Source organism: Pleurodeles waltl, chromosome 7 (genome assembly GCF_031143425.1).
Source record: "Pleurodeles waltl isolate 20211129_DDA chromosome 7, aPleWal1.hap1.20221129, whole genome shotgun sequence".
NCBI classification, from domain to species: domain Eukaryota; kingdom Metazoa; phylum Chordata; class Amphibia; order Caudata; family Salamandridae; genus Pleurodeles; species Pleurodeles waltl.
Genome location: NC_090446.1, coordinates 1,066,502,532 through 1,066,524,740, shown reverse-complemented (window position 1 = coordinate 1,066,524,740; position 22,209 = coordinate 1,066,502,532). Strand labels below are relative to the sequence as shown.

Sequence of the window (22,209 nt, the reverse complement as noted above, 5' to 3'; positions counted from 1 at the left end):
GCACAACTAAGCAGCAAACATGGGAGGAAAGCAGATGGTAAAAACACATAAAGTGGCCCAAAGAAACGGTAATAATATAATCATGGCAACTTCACTCTGTGGGTATGCTGATCATCTTCATGTTTCTTCATGTATTAGGAGCGACAAAGAATGTCAGATAAACTTGAAGATACTAACCTGCGGCTAAAAGATGAGATGGATTTGTACAAAAAGATGATGGACAAGTTGAGGCAGAACCGGCTACATTTCCAAAAAGAGAGAGATGCGACTCATGAGGTGAGAACGTATACAGGGTATCTCATTGCATGTCTTCCTACTGATATTACACAAGGATTTGGAATTTCAAAATCTGATTTGAAGTATTAAAGTGTAAATCGTGTATAATATTTAAATAGGGTATAGTAAAAAATATTGTTCTCATGGTCGATTTACAATTCGCAATACATCCTTAAATCAAGTAGGCAAAAAAGGTGTGCTATACTTTTGAATTTCACTGCCCACTTTGACTTTGAACACACGTTGTGCTTGGAAGTTCACAGCAGGGCTTCTTTGTCTAGTGCCTACTAACCATTCCAGAGTAAGGGATCAGCTCAGTCCATTTTTTCTGATCCCTACTTTGGACTAACTTAGTCTAGGCCATATCCTTCTCTAGTTAAATGGTCAAGATTACAAGAATGCACTAAATACCCACAGAGTGCTATTGAAGAAGTGCTGAGAATAGAGGTCCCTGAATCACCCATTCATTCTATGCTCTGGCACCTGTGATTCTCCTATACCTTTGTTACAACTTTTCAGATTGTTTCTTAATGCACTAATATTGTTTTCAGTAAATGTTCTGAGATAGTAATCTTAACTAGAGCAGGCTGGTTTATAAAACATACAATATATTTCCCCCTTTCAACCTTAAATTGTGAATTCTTACTTCTTAAAATCATAGGGAGATCATGCTATATGTTAGCTTCCGATATCAGCTCGGTAAAAAATGCAATGTAAAAATGATGGAAACATGGGGTTCAATTAATTGCATACAGTTAACAGTAGTCTGTGTTCGTCAGCAGGTATCTGGAGGTCTTGTTTCTAGTTGACTCACATATCTTTTCTGTTTAGCAGGGAAGCTGCCTTTCTCTTTCCGATCGCATTAGAGTCCTCAAATGAGATTATCAATATTTAGATATTGGCACCATTTTACTGCAATGGCTATCAGTAATGATAACCCTTTGCTCTCTGTGTATTTCGGTGTTTTAGGAAATCCGAGCATACACTTTCATTACTCAACAGTTTATCAAAGGAACAATTCACAATGGATTCCCACCAGGGACTTTCTGATGCCTTGTGTTACGGTTTGTCCCTGGTGGCAACCATGCATAACTCTGAATGAGAGGAGTAGTCATAAAATCAACAGTATTTTACTCCCATATCAGTACTGTGTATATGTGTAAATTATATGTAAAGAATCTCAAAAGTAAAGTAACTGCTTTCACGGCTTCTTATTCTGGACATGTTATAAAAATAGATTCAATCATTGTGTCATTCATCCTGTAGTTAAACTTCCTTGATTAAATATACATTTCCAATCTACATGAGCAGGTCTTCACCATTGATATATGTATGCTATTTTTCCACAGTGAGTATAGAAAAGAACTATTGGCATAACATGTTCTCTCTTTTTCTCTATAGCTCATTGAGGACTTGAGGAAGGAGTTGGAGCATTTGCAGTTGTATAAATTAGACTGTGAGCGACCCGGCAGGGGGAGGAGCTCCACTTCCAGCCTCAGTGAGTTCAATGCGAAAACGAGGGAAGTGGAAATGGAGCATGAAATTAAGCGCCTAAAAATGGTAAGAGAGGCCTATGTACTACCTGTATTAGTGGTGTTTCATTCAAAACAGGTGTGACCACTGTGGTGCCGATGCTACCTACATGCAGAGTTAATCGAAGGGAACAAAGTCAACAGGGCCAAAATAATCAAGAACTTGTGATAACCTTTCTAGGTCAGAAAAGTTAGTTTTTTAGCAAGACAAAAATATTTTCCTTTCTGTATCTCTTTCTTAAAATCTATTTATTTACTTAATTTTAATTTATTGATTTTGTAATTTGTTTTGCATACATAGTAAGCTACAGAGCTCTGGTTTAGAATCCATTTTGTTCTTTTTGTAGTCTGCTTGGAATGTGAAAATTGTGTTACACAATAGAGGCAATGGTTTGCTGGTCATGAGCTTAATGCAGTAAACATTGGTTGCCTCTTTACATGGTCGTGGAGTAAATTGGCCTGGGCCAGAGAGCATCTTAACAGGGCTGTGTTCAATCAATTGCACTTTATTTAGTTAGAATATAACCATAAAAATGGATAAAAACATCAGCAATTTACAAAAGTTAATAAAGTACATTATACAGTGCCTATGTAGAATTAATAAAATTAATGATTTAAAAATCTGCTAAAAACATAAAATAAGACATTTTCTCACAACAGAAAAATACTTCTGTGTTTGACAGAATGCTGGTTGTTTGGCTATTGTCAGGCAAATATAGATAGAAGCTAAACACTGGAGATAAAGCATAGCCAGTCTCCACTGCCTAAGATTAACCGACCTTAACATTTGTAACAAAAAACGTTTTCTAAAAAAATTATAACATTTATAAACAAAGCATAGAGTGCGTAGTTGTCTGAACCAAACATGAGTAGCAGGGACGAGGTCGGAGTTTATTGGTAGAAAAAAAACGTTCAGGGAAAGCGAATAAGAAGTGTAGAGTCTTTAACCTGACACCTGTAAGAATGTATATAAGTCACCCAAATAAGAGAAGGTTCCATACCTGTCATCGTCACAGTCGGCAAGTAATCCAATACAGCTGCAGAATTCTGTATGTCTCTCTAGTACTATAACACCAAGAAAGGAAAAAAGCATTGACAATAACCTTACTCGAGATCAAAATAATTCCTGGGTTATGATACAGTTCGGGTAGTCCTAGGCTGGTAAAACGTTTTTTAAGGTCAACTAACCATGGAATCTCACTGACAATGTCTAGTTTACGGCATTCTGACGAAACCAACCAATTAAAACTGGTTTTCTGCTTGGATCAGATTGAGATACACAACATGAGAGTACGTAATTTATTAACGTTCGCTATAGTTCTGTTATTCTGGAACACTTTAAGCATTAATGTATGGCCTTTCTGCTGTTGAGCATTCGTGTAATCTTGGTGAAAGGTTCAAGAGTAGTGTGTGACTGCCTTATTTTTTTATGGTATAACCTTTAGAATTAACTGCAATAGGTGTTATATAAATGTTCATATGAAATACATTCAGTGGAAAATAAATGACAATTTTGAGCATCAAGTGAGATCACTGACCCCAACTGTCAGATCCGTTATTGGGCACTTTTAGTGAATGGTGTTCAGTAAGTGTCACAATTCAACCAGAGTCCATCATGTCAAGCAGTGTGCATTTCAACAGTCCCCATAATCTGCATGACCATGCACTCCTGTTCATAGTGAAGTTTCCATTTAAAATCTAATTACCTTCTTCATCAATGTGAAGGGTGTAAGGTCCTTCATTTTATACGTTTTACCAGTGATTTTGTAAGAGATAAACTTTGTGCTCTGTGTGTGTGTGAATACCTTGTTTAAAATGGCTGCCACTCTCCTTCGATCTGTTCATCTCTGAGACAGAATGAAACACTCTATACCTCGTAGTGAAAGAAGGAAAACAGAAAGCGATGGTCATAACGTGCTGTAATCATACACCAACTTGGCACACAAAAGTAGAATTAGGCGCTCAGTGAGGATACCCATTTGTGTGATTTATAAATGCTTTTCCTGTTACGTCCTTCAACTGTGATAGGAGATCTAGGGCCAGATGTAGCAAGTCGGCGATTTGCGACTTGCAATTTGCGAGTCCCTGCGACTCGCAATTTGCAAGTCGCAAATTGCTATGCAGTACGGTGTCTCAGACACCGACTGCGACTCGCAATGGGGTCGCAATGACCCACCTCATGAATATTCATGAGGTGGGTCGCAAATTGCGGCCCCATTGCGAGTATAGGCACTCGCTAACATGGAGGCCTGCTGTCGTCAGCAGACCTCCATGTTCGCGACCTGCTTTTCAATAAAGCAGTTTTTTTTTTAAGTGTAGCCCGTTTTCCTAACAAGAAAACGAGCTGCACTTAAAAAAAAACGAAACCTTTAGTTTCGGTTTTTTTTCAGGGCAGGGAGTGGTCCCTTGGACCACTCCCTGCCCTGAAATAATAATTTGGGGTCCAGTCACAAACTGAAAGGGGTCCCATGGGGACCCCTTCCAATTTGCGAGTGGGTTACCATCCACTTGAAGTGGATGGTAACTGCGACTCCATTTGCGACTGCGTACGCGGTCGCAAACGGAATTGCATCCCACTGCGAGTCGCAAATAGGAAGGGAACACCCCTTCCTAATTGCGAGTCGGAAATGCATTTTGCGAGTCAGAGCCGACTCGCAAAGTGCATTTCTGAATGGCAAAGTGGCTTTTGCGCCTCGCAAACGGCGATTTTCGCCGTTTGCGAGGCGCAAACACTTTGCTACATCTGGCCCCTAGAGAGCAGAATGTATATTCAGAGATGGCAGTAGCACTGAAACAGGGGCAAGAAACATTTGCATCCATTTGTGTGCGGGGACCAGAGGCTACTGAACTCATATTTACTTTCAGTGGAGAGGTGGGTGGTGTGTACAGTGAGTTTAATCCCATTGTCAGCTAGAAACACTGTGGCTCTTTGCTTCGTTGTTACATGAAGTAGATAGTTGAAAACTACGAAGCTCAGAAAGCCTCAAGCAAACTGTGAACATGAGAAAGGAAGAAAAGATTACAAATTAATTATTGCTAGAACAAAACCGTACAAGCCATTAAAACACCCCTTGAGACCCTTACCTGTAAAACTATGAGTAAATTTGAGATTCCTTGGAAAATAATAAGCAAGACCCTCAGCAAAAATTTCATGAAATTGTGGATCACTCTGTTTCCGTTAAAAAAAAGTCTGTTTCCATTTGCTCGAGTCCCAATGAATAGTTTACAGCGCACCTACACCAGTAAGATTTTCTGAAATATTTTATTTGTAAAATGTATGAACTTGTTTGAATATTTTACTGAGATTGCTTAATGTTCTGCATCTTTAACCACTGCATTATGTATTTACTGCACCCTCAGTGGTAGACAAGTAAAGAAAGAAGAGGGTTCCCCGGGACAATATACACAAGACCCAACACTAGTAGAGGGGAAAGAGTGAAGGATTATCCATGTTTTACTTGCAATAACTTTCCGATTGCTTAGATTATGATTTTGCCCGAGTATCATAAGCTTTAAAAGATGTCACCAAGGTTCCAGCATGCAGAGGGTTGAACGACATGTTTGCGAGTTATCTGTCTTTAGCTGAAAAGTTACTTCGAGAATGACATCTTGATATAGTTCTGAGATTGTTTTCGCTGTGTTAAATCTTGAAAGTAGGCCTTCCCCCGAGAGAATCTGAAAACTCAAATGGCATGTTTGTGGCTCGCGAGGGTCTTAAGGTATGTTATGTTTCTTTTGCAGGAGTATATGAAACATTGCATCTGATGCTTAATGCTGATTAGTATGAAAATAATGTTATGCTTTGTCAGAAAGCACTCGAAGGCGACATTTGACTAACTGATCACAAGGAAGAACTCCCCATTTTCCAGCAGCATATTTGGTTTCCATCTGTTCTGACACTGTGTAGGAAGAAGCTAACATTATGTCGATCTGTAATTACAATAGTAGCTTGTGGCATTCCATGCCTCCTGTAAAACATTACTGCTTGGTGTTAATTATTGATGTCTTTGTATTGCCACCGCCAGGTCACTAGCTTCCATCTGTTATCTTCTTAAGGAAGCGGGCCACACATGTGGAAATAAAGCATCCAGTGACCAGCTCACAGCGGGGGACGCATTCTCCCTTCTGTTAAACTCTGCAAAACTTTTCACACCAATGTTTTCCAAACTCACTAGTACATGAGTGATTGTAGTAGTTTAAGTGGCCTCCCATATTAAATAGGTGCATTTAACAAAAGTGCTCCAGTTCAGTCAATTGTGTTAAATTCTTCGAAGAGGGATAGCATCTGGGCCACCTTTTGATATTCAGCCTGTCATCGAGGGCATACTGGTATTGTTCTCTGAAACAAATGAATCATGCGGAAGTACAGCATTAGTGACGGCTGCAGCACTACTAACAGAGACTACAGTTGCTATTTTGTTATGTTATGCAAAAAGAATCTTCTAAAACGTCTTTACTAGGAACACCAGCTTTCCATGACTTCTGCACATGGAAAATAATGGGGCATGGATTTACTTGAAAATAGAGAAGTAACTGGTTTAGTTCTAGGGGAACCTATTATTCGGAGGTTGGAGCATCACCTTAAGAGGAGACTGAGATTGTCCCTACTAGATGCAAATGCGTCCCTGCAGTCAGGGGAGGGATGTCATTTTGTCCAGGGTGACAAATCTCCTTGCACTGGCTCGGTGATCTCGAAACTAAACCAGTGGCAAGGAATCCGGGGCTTATGTAACCTAGTCAGAAGTGACATTATATTGACCAGGACTTCATTTTTTAGGTGATGTCTAGAGCTGTTTTATTTCATCAGTTCAGCTGTGTTTACTAGTCAAGCATGTAATGACTGGTTCCTCCCGCCCTCTGATATGGGACTAGCACCATCTACTACAGGTATCAATATTCTTACGACACCTCTCCTTCTGTAGGAAGACTGGGAAGCAAGGGCAGGACGCTCTTAAAACCCAAAGCCTATCTTGGAACTCTGGCCAGCTGTTGTTGTAGTGTGGAGAGAGAGCACAGAGGAGTTCCGTCACCTTGTATGGTAACGCGGCTGAGGGCCCAGTTCCTTTATAAAGCCATGGAACTCCGAGGTGACTTACAGTATCTTTTTAGTGTCCGCCAGGGGTTAGCTTATTCCTGATAAACCACTTCATTTATTAGTGTCTTGCTCTTTCATGTTCATTGCAGACTAAAAGAATAAAAACAGAATGTGTATTTCGAATTTAATCACACCAAGAATAAGTTAATATCAGACAAAAGATATTAGGAGCAGTATCATCAAGCTAGACTAAAAAATGCTGGGCTCAGATTTTGTTAAAGCATTCAGAGAATCTGTCTTTCATATAATATCATATGGTCTAGAAAAATGCATCTTTCGCCATAAATATATGTTTTATACTGATAGCTGTTCATTTTAGAAAACAGCTCTGAAGAAAGAAAAAGTAGTTCTCTTTTTTCTTGTTTACAACTGTTCACTCTCGCTGCTGGCTCTGGCTGCAGGCATTGTGCCATTAGAAATCAACTTCAATAACAGCTAAGCAGCTACGTCATTTCATTTATACAGGTGACTACATGCGTCACAAGGCTCTGATAATATGGAAACTAGAGATGAGCCTTTACACTGGAATTATATGTGCATCTTATGGTTGGACTAAATGTTTGCAGTGTTAACATATCAAATGTACAATAAGGCTCTTGGAAACACCTTTAAGTCCCCATTGGCACCGCTCACATTTTATAAGATTATGTTTTTTTTACAGGAAAACCAGAAGCTCCGGGATCAGAATGATGACTTGAATGGACAAATTTTGAGTCTGAGCCTCTATGAAGCGAAGAATCTCTTTGCCACACAAACGAAGGCCCAGTCTCTGGCTGCGGAAATTGACTCTGCATCAAGAGATGAGGTATGGGTTTTACAGAATTATTAAAAAGTGTATGCGAGCCAAGCAGCAGAACATCAGGATAGGTAATGATGCTCACAGTACTTTAAGTCACATTTGGGATTGTCCGATGTAAGTAATATTCGCTGCACGACTTAGACCCAGTAAAGACCTGAATTATGATTTGAGGAGACTGTTGAATTGCTGCATTACTTATATGCACTATGGGCATGTCTTCCAGACTTTGTGGCTATATCTGAATTCATTATTTAATACTGAAAGTACTAAGCAAGAAGCCAGAAAGGCAAGGGCTCCAGACATGTCAGTGCATATGAAAGGCGTATAGGACTGGGATAAATGCAGTTGTATGTCATAGAGGCCCAAATGTGTCTCAAGTAAATGCTTGGTAAGTAAGTGCCACTGGAACCAAGCTGTACCTGGTTGAACTAGAGGGGGAATCAGTCCTAGGTTGCTTGTGTTCCGGTTGAGAAAGGAACAGGCCTGGCAGTTCGGTCTGGGTTGTTCCCATGAGGAGCAGGGTCAAGACTAATTTGCATATGGGGCAAATGGCTGGGTCTAAACAGGTGGCATGGTTGGCAAAAAATGATGGATTGGGATTGCGGCAGGAACAATTGCCAGGAGTTGAGATTAATTCAAGCATTCCATCCATCACCTTGTTCTATTTGCATTTGCTGCCCTGATTGCCCTAGGTATGCCCAGACGAGGGTCCCGGGCTCACTGTGCCACTGGCATCAAGCTGGCTGAAGATCCCTAACTAGGGCACAACTAGTCCTAGGTTGCTTGTGTTCAGGTTCAGGGAGGGCCTGGCCTGTCAGTTCAGTCTGGACTGTTCCCATGAGGAGCAGGGTCAAGACTAATTTGCATATGGCTGGGTCCAAACTGAGGTGACATGGTGGGCAAAAAAACTATGGATTGGGATGCGGCCAGAACGTTTGCCAGTGACAGATTAATTCAAGCATTCCATCTATCACCTTCTTCTTTTTGCTTGGTAGATAAATCATCTCAACAAACAAGTTACTTGCCTTCTGTAACAAAGTATCTGGCAGTGACTTATTCTAATTGACCTTAGAATTTCCCCCAAGCATCAGTCTGGATCCAGAGATTTTTCTCGAGCAGTACCCCTGCGCGCTGTTAGGTGGCATTGGTCAACTCCGCGTCTGTCAAATCAAATCAAATCAAATCATAAATATTTATAAAGCGCGCTACTCACCCGTGCGGGTCTCAAGGCGCTAGGGGGGAGGGGTTACTGCTGCTCGAAGAGCCAGGTCTTGAGTAGTCTCCGGAAAGCGGAGTGGTCCTGGGTGGTCCTGAGGATGGTGGGGAGGGAGTTCCATGTCTTGGCCGCCAGGTAGGAGAAGGACCTCCCACCCGCCGTGGTGCGGCCGATGCGAGGGACGGCGGCGAGAGCGAGGTTGGCGGAGCGAAGAGGACGGGTGGGAGTGTAGAAGCTGAGGCGGCGGTTGAGGAGTTCGGGTCCCTTGTTGTGGAGGGCTTTGTGTGCGTGGGTGAGGAGTCGGAAGGTGATCCTTTTGTTGACGGGAAGCCAGTGCAGGTGTCTCAGGTGGGCGGAGATGTGGCTGTTGCGGGGTATGTTGAGGATGAGGCGGGCGGAGGCGTTTTGAATTCGTTGCAGACGTTTCTGGAGTTTAGCGGTGGTTCCTGCGTATAGTGTGTTGCCGTAGTCCAGGCGGCTCGTGACGAGGGCGTGGGTCATTGGTGTTGTGTTTGTCGGATATGACATTGTGGGTCCTCTGTAGGCGCCACCCCGACACGCTGATGTCAGTTTTAATTCACGACTTTCCATGCCAGAAGCGCAGAGCCATGAAAAACACTGATGCATCAGAACTAGGACCCTGAAAGGGAAGTCCCTGTCCCTAGAAATCAGTTCGCAGAGCAGGGAGGATGGGTGGGTCGAGAAGGAATCTGCAGCTAGAATATGTCCCTACCAGATAATTTGTTACCAATGGTAAGTAACTTCTTCATCTGACAGAGACCTCTAGTTGCAAATTCCTTACCTTAGAATAGATACCCAAGCAATACCATCCCTGGAGGTGGGTCTGTGAACAAAGATGATACTAGGAAGTCCTGCAGGACCGAACAGGCAAAGTACCCGTCCCTTCGGATCTGACTATCCAGACAGTAGTCTTTGGTGAACGTGTGCGATGATGCCCATGTTGCTGCCTGGCAAATATCCAGGACTGGAACTCCATGTGCTAACACAGTGGTTGCAGCTGTTGTTCTGGTGGAGTGAGCACGTAAACACTACAGGGGGTTGCTTCTTAGCCAATGCATAGCACATTTTAATGCAGAGAACAACGGATCTGGAGATGGTCCTCTTCTGCACTGCCAACCTTTCTTCGCACCCACATAACCCCCAAACAGTTGATCATCCACCTGGAACACTTTAGAACGATCAAGATAGAACGCCAACACTCTTTTGGGGACAGGTGGTGGAGTCTCTTCGCTTACCTTGAAGGACATGGAGACGCGTAAAAAATTGGCAAGGTGATGGATTGACCTACTTGAAAGGGTGTGACCACTCTTGGTAAAAAGGAAGACATGGTATGAAGCACCACCTTGTCAGGATAGATGGAAATAAAGGGTGGCTTTGATGAAAGAGCCTATAGCTCACTGACCCTGTGGGCAGAAGTGATGGCTACAAGGAAGGCTGTTTTTAGAGTAAGAAACCTAAGTGGACAGTTATGAAGTGTCATGAAAGGAACACACATGAGAAAAGTAAGAACCAAGTTCAAATCCCATTGGGGCATTATGAACGGTGAAGAAGGAAACATATGGATAAGACCCTTCAGGAATCTACAACAATAGGAGATCTGAACAAGGAGGGTTGGTCATGTAATCTCAGGAAAGCAGAGATAGCAGACAAGTAACCCTTAAGGGTGCCCAAAGCAGAGACCTGCTGAGCTACAGAAAAAACAATCAAGAGGGCCTCTGATAGAGGAGCAGAGAGAGGGGTCAACAGGCTTGTCTGTGCAACATGCCACAGATTTGTTCCAATGACAGGCATATACCTGGTGGAGGGACGCCTAGCTGCCAAGATAAAGTTACAGACTTCTGGAGGAAGGTCAAAAGCTGGCAACTGTTGCTTCTCAATCCCTACCCAAGAAGGCAGAGACTGGACAGGTTTGCGTTGAGAACCGTCCCCTGCTGCTGCGACAGAAGATCCTCCCGAAGGAGCAGTCTAATTGGAGGATCGATGGCCATGCTGAATGGGATAACAAAATCTTCATGCTCAGTCTGGAGCCACAAGAATTACTTGGGCCCAGTCGTTCTTCATAAATTTGGGCAGAAGTGGTATTGGCGTAAAGGCAGCCTCAGTTTCACTTGAGATGAAAAGCGTTGTCGAGCAAGTGCCATCTTTAAAATTTAAACGTGCCAAACAACTGACATTGTGCGTTCTCTTTGGAGGCAAACGGATCTAAGCAAGGCTCTCCCCACTGCTGAAAGAGACCTTCGGCGATCTCAGTAAGGAGACGCCATTTGTGATCGACCAGGCATTGATGGCTGAGTTTGTCCGCTCTGGCCTTCAAAGATCCAACCAGATGTTGAACCACCAGGAATATGCCCTGATGCTCTAGCTATGTCCAGAGGTGCGATCCTCTTTACAAAGAGTCTATGACCCCACCCTTCCCTGCTTGTTGTAGTACCACATGGCGGTGGTGTTGTCCATGAATGCCTACACCACTTTCCCTTGAAAGAGGGAAAGAATGCTTTCAATGCTAGCCTGATCGCCCTGAGCTCCAAAAGATTTATATGGAGCATGTACTCCAACCAGAGACCAGATGCCTCTGATCTCTGCCTCTCCCTTGTGGCCGTCCCATCCCAGGAGTGACGCATCTGTCACTAGTGTTAGATCCTGTTGGGGAAGGGAGAAGGATCTGCCTTTGACCCAATCGTGGTTCTAAAGCCACCACTGCAGATCTTGCACAGTTCCCTCCAAGATCTGGACTATGTTGGAGACATTCCCCTGATGCTGCACCCACTGGAACTTCAAGTCTCACTGCAGACCCGCATATGCCATCTGGCTTGAGTCACCAGCAGGATATAGGAGACAATCAGGCCCAACAGCCTCTAGTCACTCACACCGAAATCCAGGACAGAGGCTGAAACATCAGTATCATAGCCTGAATATCCTGGACTTGCTGGGAGGATAGGTCCAAAACTGCACTGTGTCCACAACATCTCAGATGAAAGGGGGCATCTGAGAGGGAGGCAGGTGTGACTTTGGCACATTTATAGTGAATCTCAGTGAATGCAGAAGGTCCGCCGTAGTCTGGAGGTGGGCGACAACAGCCTGGGGTGAGCATGTCTTCAACAGCTAGTCTTCAGGGTAGGGGAAGACTGAAACCCCTGACCTGTGCAGATGAGCTGCAACCACCGCCATCACTTTTGTGAACATTTGAGGGGCACTGATAAGGCCAAAGGGGAGCACTGTAAACTGAAAATGCGTGTAGCCTACCGTGAAACGCAAGTAACGTCTGTGGGTAGGCAGGACGGAAATATGGAAATATGCGTTCTGCAAGTCCAGTGCTACCATCCAGTCTCCTGCTTCCAGGGCAGATAGGAACCTGAGCCAGAGTGAGCATTTTAAACTTCTTCTTCTTGAGGAAGCGATTGAGGGACTGGAGAGCTAAGATAGGGAAGGGACCCTTATCTTTTTTGGGCACCAGAAAGTAGTGGGAGTAACAACCACGATCTACTTCTGGCACAGGGACCCTATGCTCCCTTGGCCAAAAGAGCTATAACTTCCTCACAGAGAAGTGCCAGGTAATCGTCCATCATCTGATTGTAAGGTGGTGGCATGGGTGGAGGGCTAGTCTTGTAGCTGAGGGAATAGCATCTTCCAACTATTTGCAAAACCCACCTGTCTGGCATGATGGATTGCCAGTGATGGTGAATTCTGCCCCCAACTGGTCCCTAATGGGGAAGCTCCAGGCTAGGAAGGTTTGGAGGCTGAAGCAGGAGGGATGGTATACTGGACAGACCACTGGTCCCTGGATCCATTATGACGTTGGATCCCACATCCCTGGCCACGCAGAGGCTGGGCAGCATGTGCAGCACGGTGGCTGGATGGAAAGGGACATCGTTGGGTGCCCCTTCTGGAGCAACGGAAGGGGCAAAAAGCAGACTGAGGGGGGCAAGGGGCAGCTGCGAGGCCCAAGGATGGGCCCATAGCCCTGGACTCCTTAAAGCGCTCAAGTGCCGAGTCTGCTTTGTCACCAAAGAGATGGGTGCCATTGTAGAGCATGTCCATAAGCACGCTTGGACATCCCCCAAAAAGCCAGAGGTCCTCAACCAAGCGTGGCACCTCCAGGGAACCATCAATGCAACCTATCTACCTAGTGAGTCAGTCATATCCAGTCCACATCGTGTCGTGAACTTCGCTGCATCTCTCACGTCAGCAACAGCCTGAGAGAGAATGGCCCGGGCCTTCTCCGAAACCTCTGGAAGCACCAGTGTAACCATGTCCCATAAAGTATGGGTGTAACGGCCCAAAAGACATGCAGTGTTCATGGACCGCAATGCCAAACTGGAGGAGGAAAACATTTTCCCAAGCTGATCCAGTCTTTTGGATTCCCTATCTGCAGTGTGCAGAATGGAATGAGCCTGAGGATGTAGAGGCCTGGATAGCCAAGCTCTCTTGGGTGGAGTGTTGCATCAGGAACACTGGGTCATTAGGTGCTGGTCTGTGGTGGCAGGCGATTGTCCTATTAACAGGAGCCCCTGTGCTGGGTTTGGACCAAGTTTCCAGGGCTTTATTAAAAGGCAAAAGGGGTTCAGAATAGAAAGCCCCAACCTGAATCATCTCAGGCAGGAGGTTAGTTGTAATGGTCACTGAAGACAGCTCGAGGCCCAAGACCTCAGTCTCTCTCCTCACCACCATTGAATAAGAAGCTCCTTCCTCCGTAGCCAGTAGCCACGGTAGGGGGAGAAAGCATGGCAGCATTGGGTGAAGTGTCCAGACCACTGGCTACACCCAGGTCCTGAGCCCAGTCCATGGGGTCATCAAGCTGGTATTCTAAAGGGTCCAGCGACCCCTCCATTCTCTCACTGTACCCGTACCCGTAAGAATAATCATCAGGGTCTGACCTAGGGAGCAAACTCCCAGTTGAAGTCGGAATCAGCGTAGAGCAACACTGGTCCGGCTCCATGTCGGAGTCAGTAATGAATATGGAATTGAAACTGCCCACTGGCCCGGGTGACTTCAGGAGCCTCAACTTCTGAACCGTTGTCAGAGAAGGTCATGGTGGCACAACCAATGCCAGTTTGGATCCGGAAATGGAACCCTGGGTGCACTCTGGATCCAAAGCCGCCACTGGCATGGAATCCAGGGGGGCCTCTGCTGACCCTGTGGGGCCCGAACGTGCTCTGGCAGGGACAGGCTGCCCAAAGGTGAGGCGCAATGCCTCGTACAATTCATGCAATTGAGCATGGGTGGCTCCGGCTCCCAGAAACACGAGGAGGTGCAGAACCTACCCAGAAGTAGGCTCTGAGGATGGAGGCCTAGAGCGACAACACTCCTTTTCCTGCATTGCGTCATCTGACCGACAGGCTGAAGTCAAAGAACGCTTGCTCTTTTTCGACTTCTTCTTGTGCCTACGAACGTTCCAAGGACTAAGATTAGAACGATGAAGAGTGTGGGCTCCACGAGCAGTCTCTGGACCTTCCTCTCGACCAAGACCAGGAGCGACATGGAGCCGAGCGCCAGGCAGCAAGAAGCTTTAGGGACCGCTCCCAAAAAGCCTTCGGGCTTATGGCCTGGTACTCGGAGCATGACTTCGGACTGTGGTCGCCCTCCAAACACCAAAGATTCACAAGGTGCAAATCCATCACGGACATCACCTGGTGACAGGAGTCACAAGACTTAAATCTGGTCTTCGGTGACAACATTTCGACGTACCAGAACAAAAAAATATTTCGACAAAAGTTGAAAAGCCCAGCCAAAAAGTGACTGTAGGGGTAGCTCTTCTTCGGATCTGCGCATAGGCTGGCACGGAACGAAAAGAACTGACGTCAGCGCGCTGGGGTGGCGTCTATATAGGTCCCACTATGTCATATCCAGCAAACACAATGCCGATGATGGACACCGAGTCGACCTGCACCACCTAAAGGCACGTAGGGGTAATACTCGACAAAAATCTCTGGATCCAGACTGACGCCTGCGGGAAATTCTAAGGTAAGGAATCTGCAACTAGAAGTCTCTATCGGATAAGCCTTTCAGAGACAAAGGACTATAGTGAACGTTGCTGTTTCCTTAACGACCAGCCCTCACCTTCAATATGCCTTTTGTTCTTTGCAAACGTAAATTAATATATGTAATAATTTTGCTGCATTTACAAGCTTCATTACTTACAAGCTGCAGTCCGCTGTTAGAACGACCAAGCATCAGCTGCTACGTGCAGCTAAAATGTCTGGATTTCCTTTTATGTTAACTAATGTATGTTGTGATATAGGACTGACGAACACTGTCTTGCCCTTCACATCATACCCCTCATTTTCTTCTGACGCTGTTATTATTACCTTTACATTGATGTCAATGAATATTTTCCATGCCTGCAGCGATTTTAAAGGTGCTTCACTTATTAGATTATCCGCAATTCCACAGGCTTCAAAGACATGCTCTAAAACAAAACGTGTGCACTATTTCACATTTGCGTAGCATTTTGGCATGATTTAATACTCACAGGTAAACTTATTCCTAACGTGGCCATGCAAGGGAGAGTTCCTGCAAAACAGAGACTAAATACTAAAAAAGTAAAGGAAACCACATAATTTATTTGTATAAACTCATGGGAATAGGAAAGTCTTGACTGTGGCGAATTGCTTTGGACAGAGTGAAAATCTATGGTAAACCTATGGTGAACGACGTGTAGCCTACCTCTGCTCACTTTACAGAGCACTGCGTTTTTCCTTGGTTCTCCTTTGGAGGCATGTTTATGTGCTAATCGCCTCTAGAGCCATGCCTCTTAACCATCTTCTGGCATGCTTTTGCTTTGACAACAATTGGTGGCATACCATAACTTCACCCATTTTTAAAAGCTTTCTGTTAGCGACCTGCAGAGACGTGCAGGCCCTTCTATGTCCTACCAAAGTATGATGATGTTTATTTGCCTTTGGAACCACGTCTTCCTTTGCCCATTTCTGGAGGTATTGATTTTCTTTGACCACATTGGACAGCACTCCTGTGCACTCAAGTCATCTAAATTCATGCTATATATTTTCTCGCCTTTAGAGGCATGTCTTCCTTTGTCCAGCTATATAGACATGCCGTCCTTAATCCACGTTTGATGGCAAACATTTGCCTTGTCCCCTCACCACATATACTACATCCATGCTCATTTCTCGACGTGTCTTACACGTAATTACCACTGGAGACATGCATGACTTTTGATTTTCCACCCCTGTATTCATGCAGTTCTTTGACCTCGTGCAGAGGCATATCATAAACTCAGCGATTTCAGCCAACCTTTTCCTTTCTCCACCCTTAATAAGAGACATTTATTTTAACTACTGCTGAAAACGTGCAATTTTCTCTTCTATGCATGGCTTGTTAGTTTAAGCAAAAATGTCTTCCTGGAATTGTACCCTAGATGCTTACAGTCAGCATATGCCTGGGAGGGTGAACATATTGACACAGCATGCCTGCATGTGTGTGAAATCTATTCCGCCTAGCTAGTGCCAAAACTGAAGTGGATGATTTTAATTCAGAATGTATAATTGTTTACATTTACGTACAGTATGTGTCCGTGTGTTTTTGCCTGGTGGTGGTATTGGTAACACTGGGCAAGACAGGGAAGAACTCTATATATGACAAACATAATTACTCCATTAATCATCTCCCTTCTCTATTCTCAGCTCATGGAAGCCCTAAAGGAGCAGGAGGAGATCAATCTCAGATTGCGACAGTACATGGACAAGATTATCCTGGCAATCCTGGACCATAACCCATCTATCCTGGAAATTAAAACTTAATCACTGATTGAATTAACATTGTAGGGCATCGAAGCTAATCACAGCAGCCTTATAACTGCACGTCCAACTGGATCTAGGAATCACTCAAGTTCTGGAAAATAATATTATTTGTATACTATAGTATATGTGACTGGGCACCTGGGTGTATCCGGTGCTCTGCCCTTGTGTAAGGTTATTCGTACTCAGATAGGTAGGAATCCTTCTGTGAACCATACACTTTGCTTTCAAATAGCTATTCTCATGCACTTTCATTGACTGTGAAAACAATGTGTTACTGTATACAAAATATATATATATAGAGAGAGAGAGATATAAGGAGGGGATAACTGGAACATAATGTTTTAGATACTGGATGAAAATCACTACCTCTGGTTGTAAAAGTAAAAAAACAATACTGGAAAATACTCCAATAAAAACATTCCTGTCTTCTAAGTTACTAGAAAATGGTGCTTAGAACACGTACTCTACTATAAAATTGAAGTTGCATCCTGGACCATTCTCTTAAATGCATTCTACTTAGAGCTCAAAAAAGTGTTGGAAGCAAAGGTTCTGAAATCGCTTTGTCAAAGGTGTGTTTGAGTGAAAAAAACAGGCCAATTGGAGGAAAAGACATTTACATCCACAGTGTACATGTGAGCAATACCCCCCGTTTGCTTATTGTAGCCTCATGCAGATCAGAAGTGTTCTCGTAAATGTTTTATACGAGAGGAAACTCACAACTGAGTACCACCAATCCTCCTGTTAAGCCTTTTATGGGTGTTTGTAATTCCGAAAATAAAAGCCACAAACATCTTAACAGAGAATTATGACTTCCAGGTTTGAAGTCTCAGAAGTGTATGTCAACTGGCAATCGTGCTTGTCTTCTCATTCAGTATCTCCCCAGGTCTCTTCCTCCACTCCTTGCGCTTAGAGTTAGACTTCTCCAAATCCCATTGTTTGCTTTGAATTCCACTGTGATGAAAGAACTGAAACGTGTAAACTAGCACTGTTTCATCTTGCACCTCATCTGATTGTTGACTTCTATTTTTTTGTTGGGTAAGTTCAGTGACGTCCATCATTGTAGGCATGGCGTCTGTCTGACATTCCCCATTAAAGTTAACTGAAGCACTGAGTACCTCTCAGTCTTAATATGGCGTTTCTGGGACACGACACAAATTCAGTTATTTGTAAAAAATGTATAAATATATATACTTACTTCATCTGAATCTATGCTTTTCCATTGTTTCAATATTTTTAGACACAGTTGGTCTGATTTTAAAAAGAATAGTCTACATAGTGTAGGCTTCCACGTAGGATTTTCCGAGATGTATTAGTTTTTGGGGTTCCCAAATATCCCTAAGTGTAGGCTCAGTATCCTATGAACCATAGAGATTTCTGGCACACTGCTCATTCCCCCCAGTCATACTCCAGTGACTGCCGGCAGAATGACAAACCACGGGTTAAGATTAGGTGAAATGTGCATTTGCACTTATTTTCCAAAGTCGAGTAATCCTTGCTTTTCTCTATCCCATAAAATATGTGTCTCTTTGGGAAACTTCCCCAGCCTAACTCCACACTCACTCCAGTCTTCTTTTAGGAGGAACACCTCATTTGCATTTAGGGTGAGGAAATGCAGTACAACTCTTGATGAATACCAAAGGCACATTTAACTTAAGCTGAGGTATGAGACTTAAGATATGGGCAGCTTTAGCAAATACATTGCTTTAAAATGTAAGCTGTATCCTCAACTTTAGACTTTAGGTGGAAAGGGTCTTTATTCCAATGTGCTATTCTTAAACACTTGCCTTACACATTGCCTTCAGTACGGACGTGTGCACTAGTGCAGCATGTGATGCACTCCAGGAGCAGAGCTTGGGCGTTACACTGACCATCATTGTGTAATTCCCGAACAGTGTAAAATCTTCTGGATGTAGACATAGTTAAAATACAATATTTTGTTAAACCGTCCATTTAACAGCTCGACCTGCACATTTCCTTTGGTCTCCGTTGCCATGCAAACACTGATTTCCAGTGCCTGAATATCAGCATATAATAAAAGTAGAAGGATCTCTAAATATTGTCTTTCTGCCATCGAAACCTGCGAGTTGCAGTTGTATTTGTGCCCAGCGTCTACAGGCAAAAGGGAACGTTTTTGGTTCGTGTGGGATACCTTACTGAGCTGCCATTAATTCAACATTCAGTGTTGTGAAACCATTAACTATATCGTGCTGCCAGTTTTGCAGATTGGGAAGAAGCAGCTCATTGTGTAGCTTGTGCCTGTAATCTTAATTTTAAATCATCAGAAATGTTCTCGTCAGAGGAATTAGATGCATTAAACTCTTTAGTGACAGCAGCGAGGTGACATAAGTCAAGATAAGTAAATCAAACATAAGTATGGAAGAAGGATGTAATTTGCCCTGGTAGCAAATGTATTGCTGACCCACTCCACACGAGTAGAAACCTACAGAAGAGGACATTTTTTCTTGCACGCATGTTTAGCAGCAGTCTTCGATGAAAAACATGCACAACACAAAGTTTGCAACATGCTGCCTTTTCATTTATTTTCGTTATGAAAATCTGAATTGTAATACATAGAAAAGGTATGCTTTTCCTCTTATTTATGTTTTTAATGTTGGCTGGAAGGCCTGGTAGCTGTTTTGAGTGACCATGTGTGCATGTAGCACATGGCATTCGTCTTGCTGATACAGTGTGAATATTTGGTGCATGCAGTTACACACTGGCTAGACTAAGGTGTTGTTGCAGAGAGTTCGCGACTGAGGTGGTGTCTCACTTCTAAGGTGGAGCCACACTCGCCTGAAGTGAGCTCTCCTCCACTCGTGCACAAACTGGGCGCCTCCGGGTTCATCAGTGTCAAAGGAATCCATTTAGCTAAACATGGCACATTGTATCTTGGCCATCTGCATGTACTAAATACCCAAGAGAACAATGTGTTTCTGCTTCACTCGATGCTGTGGATCATTTGTAAAACTGTTTTTAGCAGACATCATCATTTGCTTAACGGCGTGAGCGGTTAGTAACTCACTCCAGTAGGTTTATGTTTATGGTGCAAAACGGAAACACCTGACGTAAAATAAAGAAACCTACCCGTATGAAACAACCTTTTCAAATGCTGTAGTACATACCCTTGACAATTCGCACACTGAAAAGTGAATGCCAGGATAGGGCGACATAAAAAAAATGACATTTGTACTGTGTATTATGGATATGATAAAGGTAAATATTTTCCGCACGAAGACATTGCGACAGATGCTTTTGAGGATGGGACATCTCAATTGTTGGCAGTATATTGGCCTGGCGTGGTTCTTTTCGCCTACATCAGTTTGTAGCACGCATGTGCCTAGATAATGTTGCTTTAAAAAAAAATTAGGTTGCCCCCACTTTATGACCATAAATAAATATTGGAAAGTATTTGGTTTAAATACACAACATATACTCAGACAAATATTGAAGGGACCATAGAAGACGAGTAGGCTGTAAAGCGCAGGTTGTGATGTTTGGAGGTTCTCGGTCTAGCGTACATGCTTGCGCAGCAGTGTTCAGCGAGTTCACATCACACTTAATAAGTAACCCAGGACGTAGTGTAGCTTTAAGAATGCTGATGACGTTTGCCTTCTGTCACACGATGTATTTATTCATAACCCTAAGCTATTTATACGTCACTTTACCTTTTGATATTTCTTATTATTAAATGGGGGCATCCGTACTTTTATATTCTCTCTGTTGTGAACGGCCGGATTGGACTACTGGTGTGACCCGTGGAATGGCGCCGCAGTGGACGTTGGGTTAGAACAATGAACTGATCTTGGTGAATACACCTTCTGAGCTGCCTGTGGCATCCAGGTTCAAGTCTGCAAATAAAAAGGGAATTGGTGCAAATTGAAATCCACTTTTCTGACTGGCAGTAGATATCTTGCCCTGACTTCTCCAGGCTGGTGGGTTCGCCTATGTGGCATACTGTAAAATGATGGGGCCCTTCTTGCAGCATGTGAAGAGGGTCCCCAGAGTCTCCCATGTTTAACAAATATTTATTGACTATTTTGGGTGAAATGGGCTCTCTCTGTTCCGCAGAGGCCTGCATTGCGCTCCTGGTTCACTGTAAAAAGCACAGTGACCCACTCCTTAAAATAAGCTTCTTATGAATCGAACAACTCGGGTACCCTTCCCCAGTCCTCCCTGGGGGAGATGAGCTTTTAATTGGTAGCAAATACAAAAGGCCTTCAGGAGTGTCCATGACTCCCAAAACTCTAAAAATGCAAACATTCACATCAACAGGTCAACTTGAAAAAGTCTTTCCTTGAAAACTTGAAATATAATGTAAATACGTGTTGATAAACTGGATTTCTTAAAATCAGTTGCTAAAGTGAAATTTTGTGTGGGTCGGGGAGGGGGGCACAGTTTTTGTTGTTTTTCAATATTTAAAAGTGTCATTGCTTGCATCATCAGAATAGGTTGCTTTCATGTACTGTCTTCGACTTCTCCCAGTGTGACCCCTCTGTATGTCAAGCTACAGGAGCAGTACATGTTTGCACTTACAGTATGTTTAAGTACTGAAAAGGTATTTAGAGAACTACTATACATTGTCGTGGGGTCGTTTTGCTTCATTGCACAAATTGTACTTATGTTTTGCATGAAATACTGTTTATTGGTGTGTGTGCCTTTCGTGCTCTAGGCCATGATTGTACAGAAACTTTTCACGTACTCTGCTACTTGGGTGCATTTTTGTATATTTTCATTGAAAGTATGTACTGTGTTTTTCATGAGCTGTACATATGTACATAAAATAGATGATATTTGTATTCCATGTGCCACATAGCTGTGTAAAAAAGCTCTGTCATTTTATACAAAGGTCAAGATTGTGCGTTTTTGTTCTGCAAAACATTATCAACATGTCATAAAAAGAATAGCAGATGATTCACATTAGAGGTTCTGTATTGATTTTTAGAAGCGTGTTTGATAAAATGGCATCTCTGGTGTATTTCCTTGAAAGTGAAATAAGACACTTTAATCTGTTGCTTCAATTGTCATGGGTTATTTATTCTGCCATTGCGAGTGTCTTTTGTGAGCTCAAAATGACTTTCTACAAAAATGGGAGAACTGTGGAAAATCATTGTTCTACACTGGTATAATGCACGTAACTACATACTCACAACACAGAGAAAAACAAAATGGTATCTGCCAGAAAGCACCTGGCTGCGCAGTGCTAACTAACTTCAGAAACATGTATTGTCCAAACACAATACCAATTTGTGACTATTCAGGCCTGGTGGTTCTTGAGTTAGAATGCGGCGTCGTTTACAATACGAGAGAGGATGATGGAACAAAACAGATGTTTTTACTTTATAGCATACATAATTTAACTAATAACATGTGTACGACCAAACATACACAAAAAAGCAGCATTTTAGCACACCCACAATACTAAAGTTCCAACTCAAACAGAAATCAGACTGGTCTTACTGAAGCTTTAAAATGGCACGTATTTTTGAGGGCCGGCGCTTATTCTTCTGCCTCAA

The 22,209-nt window shown here is 43.3% G+C and overlaps 1 protein-coding gene across 4 annotated transcripts in view; it reads left to right on the top strand.

Moving 5' to 3' along the window:
- The window catches only part of RAB11FIP4 (RAB11 family interacting protein 4), a 1,128,176-nt gene extending 1,106,560 nt beyond the window's left edge, over window positions 1-21,616 (top strand). For all 4 annotated transcript variants that reach the window (XM_069200002.1, XM_069200003.1, XM_069200004.1 and 1 more), the window contains 4 exons: window positions 139-276; window positions 1,678-1,836; window positions 7,565-7,708; window positions 16,580-21,616. In XM_069200002.1, the coding sequence (XP_069056103.1) occupies window positions 139-276; window positions 1,678-1,836; window positions 7,565-7,708; window positions 16,580-16,696 (558 nt within the window). In that variant the 3' untranslated portion in view covers window positions 16,697-21,616. The remainder of the gene's footprint in view (window positions 1-138; window positions 277-1,677; window positions 1,837-7,564; window positions 7,709-16,579) is intronic.
- Window positions 21,617-22,209: the final 593 nt, after the last annotated feature.